At 35.1% G+C, this 7,122-nt stretch overlaps 1 protein-coding gene across 2 annotated transcripts in view; it reads left to right on the top strand.

The window, feature by feature from the left end:
* Positions 1-2,501: 2,501 nt before the first annotated feature.
* The window catches only part of hdhd2 (haloacid dehalogenase like hydrolase domain containing 2), a 6,777-nt gene continuing 2,156 nt past the window's right edge, over positions 2,502-7,122 (top strand). Inside the window, exons 1-6 of one of the 2 annotated variants that reach the window (XM_015396247.1) lie at positions 2,502-2,555; positions 5,309-5,418; positions 5,551-5,653; positions 6,221-6,326; positions 6,487-6,571; positions 6,725-6,890. In XM_015396247.1, coding sequence (XP_015251733.1) covers positions 5,318-5,418; positions 5,551-5,653; positions 6,221-6,326; positions 6,487-6,571; positions 6,725-6,890 — 561 coding nt within the window. In that variant the 5' untranslated portion in view covers positions 2,502-2,555; positions 5,309-5,317. The remainder of the gene's footprint in view (positions 2,556-5,308; positions 5,419-5,550; positions 5,654-6,220; positions 6,327-6,486; positions 6,572-6,724; positions 6,891-7,122) is intronic. The other variant, XM_015396248.1, reaches the window with a different exon arrangement.

Genomic DNA, 7,122 nt, shown 5'->3' with positions numbered 1-7,122 from the left:
ATAAATTAATTTATATCTTAATAGGCTCCAACAACTGTTTTTTAAAACTCTCAGGCCTGTGGGAACTACATAAAAGCACATGGAATAAGTACAGCATATGACATAAAGCGCGCTCCAGCATCCTATTAGATTCTGTCTGAAAGCTACGGTGCAGCATATTGAACCTGGTTTTGATTTTCACCATCTCCATGTCAGAAGATGCTGGAAGGGAGCGATTGTTACATCTTCCTCATCAAGTACTCGGTAAGTATGGTTGGCTTTACTGTAGCCAATAGATTAACAACCACACTCTTAATTTCAGGGATGGTTTTTACATCCCGTATTCATCTTTCATGACCCACATCCTTAGAATTCCTGGTATGTTATGAACATAATTTTTTTTTTCCATCTGTTATAAACTGGTCACTCACATTAGTTTTTCTGCATAAAAAAAAAAAAAAAAGATTTGTTATGAAAAATGTCAGCTGGAATTAGTAGCATATGTTTAACGGGGGGATTTGTACATTAACAGCACTTTGAGGTGTGATTAATCCATGTATAATGGGTGGGAAGGGGGGCTGAAAGTGATCAAAGGAAGAGAGCCAGCTTCCAGAGATGAGGATTTTTGCAATTTTATAATGTTTCAATTACAAAATAAGACATAAATGATTATTATTACATTTAGTTTTATATTTTCAAAATCAGTATTATGATAAAAAAAAAACAGAATTGAGAACTTCAAGCAGCGTTCAATTCAACTCCAAATCAAATCTCTAAGAGAAATGTTCTAATTTAATATTTAGAGCTTTTCTAACCTTTGTTAAGTCTTTTAAGAAAAAAAAACTAAACAGAAAAAGCATTACCAATTGATATATGGTATCAGGGATTAAAAAAATGATGTGTTAATCAGAAGCAAAACAATTCACAAAAAAAGAAAAAATAATAAACATGATTTAATTTAATATATTTGACCAAAACAAATAACATAGCAGTGAGATTATTTCCCCAACATCCTGTATAAGGAAACAAACTGCAATAATATAAAAAAATAAGCAGTGAAAAACAACTGTGTTATTCACTCTGGATATAAGATAAAAAGAGGATTGGATCAATGTTGTCTGGCATCATGCAGGGGAATATTTTTTTATCGCCCTGATAATACCCCCATCTATGTTAAATCTTAAAAACCAACTAATGCGATGCATCTGTTAGTTGTTAGTTTGATGGGACACATATGTTCTTTATTATTCCACCGGGTGATTATGTGATTAAGACTAACCCTCTTAACTGATTACAAATACGTTAGTGGGGGAAAATAACAGCAATAATATATGAAAACGTAGTCAAATAAGAGTTTTAATTCAACAAGCTGTACAATGCAAGATAATTCAAGCATTAGAATGGAGAGGTGCTGCTTTACACAGAGATCAGATGAGTTTTTATATGTACTTGTTGAGGCCATATTTGTGATGGAGAGTGTATGAACCGAGTTTAGTCTATTTTCATATATCAATACATGTGATCAGATTTTCTAACAAGAGAAAACATAATAAACAGTGTTTGCTTTGGGAGCAGGGTTGTTGACTGTAGGCCCTGCAGCAGAGAATCCACAGCCTCAAATAAACCCACAGCTGTAAGTGGGTGCTATACAAGAACGGCTATATGATCATTTGAAGACTAACACCTTCTACTTTTTGAAAATATAAATGAAAGATGTGTGAAAGACTAAAACACAGCCTAACCTGCATCAGTTAAAACAGGACTGAAAGCCGATTTTTTTATTCTCAAAAATAAAGGGTATTTTTTTCAATAGCAGTAAGAAAGGCATGCTTTTTAGAAAGCATATGTCATCGTATTAAATTAATTCTCCAAATGTGCCAAATTATAAAAAATTGTGCTTATTGGTTTTAGATAATAATTTGACCCCAAAAATCACATTGAATCTTATCGATGGCTACAAAACATATGTGAAGCAAATATTTTTTCATTTTTCTAACTTTCCATCTAATTATTTAAAAGTGTGCGAAGATTCACGATCTAATCTGCAGAACACAGAATATGTAAAAGTATGCAAGGGGTATGTGCTTCTTCAGAGAATAGATGAAATGAAACGAAACAGATAAAAAAGAAAGAGAGAAAGCAGATGTTTCATATATGACTATTTAATTTTCAGTGATCAAAAACATGTATATATGATCACAGCTTTTTTATTTGTACTCTTATATAGTTCAATTTTAACCAACCCTTTGAAAAAGGGTGAAGGTGATGAACAATTATATTGCTGAATGTACGATTTATTTGTTTGACTTTCAATCATACCTTAGAGAAAATTAGGTGTCAAATTCAATTTATATAATAGTTTCTGGATTCTCTTTGAAAAACTTACAATTAGGGCCCAGTTTTTAATATATTTCATCATGTGTTGGTTAGTAGGATAAAGTCTATGACTAAAAGGTCTTGATTTTTACCTTAAGCTGTTGTTTCTGTAACCAAACTGCTGGTGGCAGCAGTGAGCAGCTGAAAACAGACGAAGAAGAAAGGTCAACAGGAAGAAGGAAGAGATCTTCTGCAGTAAGGTTAAGGATGCATTTTGTGTGTGTTTTTTTAATCTTAGTTTTTAACATCGGTTTCGGAACTACTTTCTGATTAAACCGATGTGTTTGCAAGAGAGGATTAAATCAGATATATTTTTATTGTAGGAGACATATAAGAACTTTGATGCAGGGTTGATAATAAAACAATGATTGTTAATTTCATCTTTTTAGTGCTTGAATTGCTAACAGATCTGGCTTAAGTTCTATATTATGTATTTATGATTTTAGTTTATTGAATTATTCTTAAACAAACTGAGGGGATAATATTTCTGTGATAGAAATACTGTAAAGCAGTTACAGTAAATTGACTGTTTTCGTTATTAAAAGGCAGTTTCTTTAAAATTTTCTTGTATGCAATCTTTTTTAATTGAATGGTAAATTAATGTTTTTCACCTCAACATTTTCAATAGATTTGACCGATTGAAAAGGGATTTGAAGACAGTGCTTTGTTAGATGATGCACACCCCTCCAACCTTTCCACATTTAGTCCATTTAAAAACAAACTTCAGTATATTTACAGCTAACAGCACGTTTCATTATGGTCACAATATGAGATTATTGACTCAAACTATGGTAACAAACAATAATAACAATACATGGTCAGTTTTATATAAATTCCATATATCTAGACCCCTTTTCTGGGATACCCCTAAATAAAAGTCAGTGCAACCAATTGTCTCATTATTAGAGTAATAAAATATGCTCATATATAAATTTTTGCTGTTGAACAGAAGTGGAAACACAGCAGACTGCTGAAGGATGCAGTTGTGGAGAATTTTAAAGCAGTGTTAATTTTTAAAACTATGTCCTAAGTTTTTAATCTCTAGCAGAACATTGCGCATCCCAGTTTCTAAACATATAAGTAGGTTGGCTCGCTCACGACCTCAACAACACTTAGAAACCCTCCTAAACTAAAAGGCTGGGCAAGGAGAGCGCTGATTAAAGCAGGAGCTATCATCCCTTTGTTGCTGTTATGAAAGAGTAAAAAGAGCAAGAAAGGGATTATTGAAAGAAAAGTCTTATTTGCAGTTTAACACAAACCCTCACCAGACTATCCTCAATGGTATTTATTTCAGTGGCAGCATCATGCTGTGGGGATTTTTCAGACAGGAAAGCAGGTCAGAGTGGATGGAGAATCTGAAAAGACCAAATGAAACTTAGGAGTTGCTTCAGCTTTTATCAGGACAATGAGCAAAGGATCAGAGCTGTAATGTAAGGATTTAGATCACAACATATTTCCATGATAAAATAGTGTAAGAGTTTAAACTAAAACTAAACTGAGAATTTTTGAGAATTGATTTTCAGACCGAGCAGAGAGGTGCTAAAAGTGTAAATCAGCAGCTTTATCACAACATGTTTGCCGACAGTCTGTCATGAAATAATTTCCCTTCTGTTTAATTCATGTCTGTCATTGATATGATTTCATAGCATCCGCCCATCTGACATTTTCTTTTTCATGATAATTTTATCTCTAGGCTCTTAGAGGAATCAGAATTTTGATAAAAAATCAGCGTTCCTCTAATTACAAGAAATAAATAGCTTATTCACTTTAGTCTTCTGCTTTTTGAGGTTCAAAATAAAAGTGCATCTTAAAGATTTCTGAGAGGATGTTTTCATTTTGGCTCAATGCACTTTCATCATTATTCGATATATCATAGTGGATTTGTGTTTTGATACACACCTAACCCACCTATAGACTTTGAGCTGCAGCAGAAGGTGGTTCAAAAGTCTTAAATTGAATGTGCTGAATTCACATTTACGCTCTTCATTTCTTATTGCATTCCAGTGAAAACCTTTTAAGATAATTCATGCCTTTCTTTCATCTTTGCAATTATGCATTACTTTGCTTTTACACAGTCACAGATAAATCTCAGGGAAATACACTAAGGATAAGGGTTGCATTGCACAGAACATATAAAAAATATTCCAGAAATGTGAACACTTTTTTCCAAAGCACCGCTGTGGCTTCAGTTAAATCAAATAAAAAAGTGTGTCTGAATATAACTAGAAACAAAACTAAATAAACAAACTAAATGATTACCTTTACAACAGAATTTGATTTGATCAAATATCCCAAACGGACAATATCAGAGATTTTTACGGACATTAAACCATAAGCCTATTCTCAGCTTTACATTTCCCTGACGGTTCAGTTGATCAGATGAGATAAAGGCAAATATTACAGACAGTGCCTGATCAAACGTCTGTGTGCGTGTCATCTTTAGTTGGGCATTAAGAGCATTAATTGCAGCTTCAGACTGATAACTACACGACAGAAATCCAAGCATGTCTAAATAATAGGGGATCACAGTTTAAAATCAAATACTAATAATGAAAGACAAATCTGGATTCCAGGCAGGAGTCCACACATGAAACGGGTCAGTAATCCCCTCCCCGTTTGTCCCAATGTGGGTTTTGATCAACACTATAATCTGATCAACTCTGCCATTACAGATGAGAATTATGATAAAATGGGATCTCTGAAATAATAAATAGGAGAATAAGCTTTTTACTCTGGGCAGGAGACCATAGTGATCTTTAGCTGTGATAAAAATCAGTATTTGAACCCAGAGTCTAAGCTGTTCTTAACGTTTATCTAGAATGCTCCCGAGGTCCAGTTGGTGACCTTGTTGTACAGTCAGAGGTGCTTAATAATCAGTAAATCATTACTGACTGTCGTTTATAGGTCAGAAACAAATTGTTAAGCATTCTCAATCAGTTGCGTTTGTCTTCAGACCTCCAGAATGGCAGGGAGACGGGCTCTGAAGGCTGTGCTCATCGATCTCAGTGGAACTCTCCACATAGAGGACACTGCAGTACCTGGAGCGCAGGACGCCCTCAACAGGTGGGAGACTAGTTACCATTTTACATTTCCTGTTATTTTCAAACTCCCTGTTCAAACTGAAGGCCCCTGACTCTGCTCAGAGCAGACTTTAGATGTACTTTGAGACGTCTTCTTGTGTTCTGATGTCATTAGGCTACGACAGGCATCTGTGGCTGTGAGGTTTGTTACCAACACCACCAAGGAAAATAAGAGGAACTTACTGGAGCGACTGCAGAAACTCAACTTTGAACTCCAGGTGAAATATCAAGTTGTTTTGTTTTTTTTGCCCAGTTTTGTGCAATTTTATAAGTTCAGAGAAAACCAGTTTATGCCAATGAATCTCAATAAATGTCTATAAATATAAATTAGACATAAGACTAGTTTTCTGGCCAATTAAGCATTTATAAGTGGTCATTATATGAGGCTACCTCAGGAGGTATTGGCAGGGGGGCAAACCCTGCTCAAAGGTGAGATGGATGCAGATTATCAGCAGTAGGAATCAGGAAGTGCTACAGTTCCCGGGTAGATGCTAAGTTTATGCTGCATTTTATGCTTTTATTGGGTGTTTTATTATTTTAGATGTGTTAAAGCGCTTTAAAAAAAATAAAATTAAAGTTAAGGTGGATGATGGTGATGAAGAAGTTTGGAGTTGATAAACGAATGTAGGAACTCCAACAGATGGCACGGCCCCAAAGTGTAGGCTCTGTGCCTACAGTGGAAAGGAATAAATGCTTAATATTAATCACATTGTATGTAGTCAATTTATTTAACTTATATGTTTAACTTTTTGAACCTGGGATGATGTTCTTTTCTGAACTGGCAGGAAAAAGAAATTTTCACGTCTCTAAGTGCAGCGAGGAGTTTGTTGGAGCAGAAACAACACAGGCCGCTGCTGCTGGTGGAGGACAGCGCGCTCGAGGACTTCACTGGTACTTCCTGAAAGAACTAACATGTTAAAAACCTTTCTCTATTGCATACATTTCTTTTCCCTCCTGCAGTTTATTTTCACTGTCAGTCTATGACCATTTGAAGAAAGTAGATGAGATAAAAAACAGCTGCAGACTGTTTGATCGCTCCTCCCTTCTGCAGGAATCGACACATCAGAGCCAAACGCGGTCGTCATCGGCCTCGCTCCTGATCATTTCAACTACCAAACCCTCAACAAGGCTTTCAGGTGGGGCAAATATTCTTTATAATTTCTACTACAGATTATAACTGTCTCATAAAAAAAGTATATTTTTTCAAAAGATGTCATTTAAAACCTTAAGAATCCAAGTTATTTTTTCTGAGCAATCCCTATTAACTATTTTGATCTGTTTCTTTCCAGAATGGTTCTGGATGGAGCTCCTCTTATTGCCATTCATAAGGCTCGTTACTACAAACGTAAAGATGGTTTGGCCCTTGGCCCCGGGCCCTTTGTGACAGGACTAGAGTATGCCACAGACTGTAAAGCTACAGTAGTGGGAAAGCCTGAAGAGTCATTTTTCACACAGGTGAAGATTGTTTTTTAATACATACTTTGCCATAGTATCACTAATAAGGGGATTCCTGTGAGATCTCAGAAAGTCTGGACACATATTCCACGTCTTGTTAATTTTGGAAAGTCGACATTGAATAATCTGTATCTGATATTGCTTTGGTGCTTTTTACTAACGAACCTTAATTTATTAACCCTGTAATGCCAAATGTATCATATTTGATACATACGGTTTCTGAAATGTTTTG

The sequence above is a fragment of the Cyprinodon variegatus genome, unplaced genomic scaffold (genome assembly GCF_000732505.1).
Source record: "Cyprinodon variegatus isolate N-32 unplaced genomic scaffold, C_variegatus-1.0 Scaffold785, whole genome shotgun sequence".
Lineage (NCBI taxonomy): Eukaryota > Metazoa > Chordata > Actinopteri > Cyprinodontiformes > Cyprinodontidae > Cyprinodon > Cyprinodon variegatus.
The sequence above is the reverse complement of the archived record's forward strand: the minus strand, read 5'-3'. Positions and strand labels throughout refer to the sequence as shown.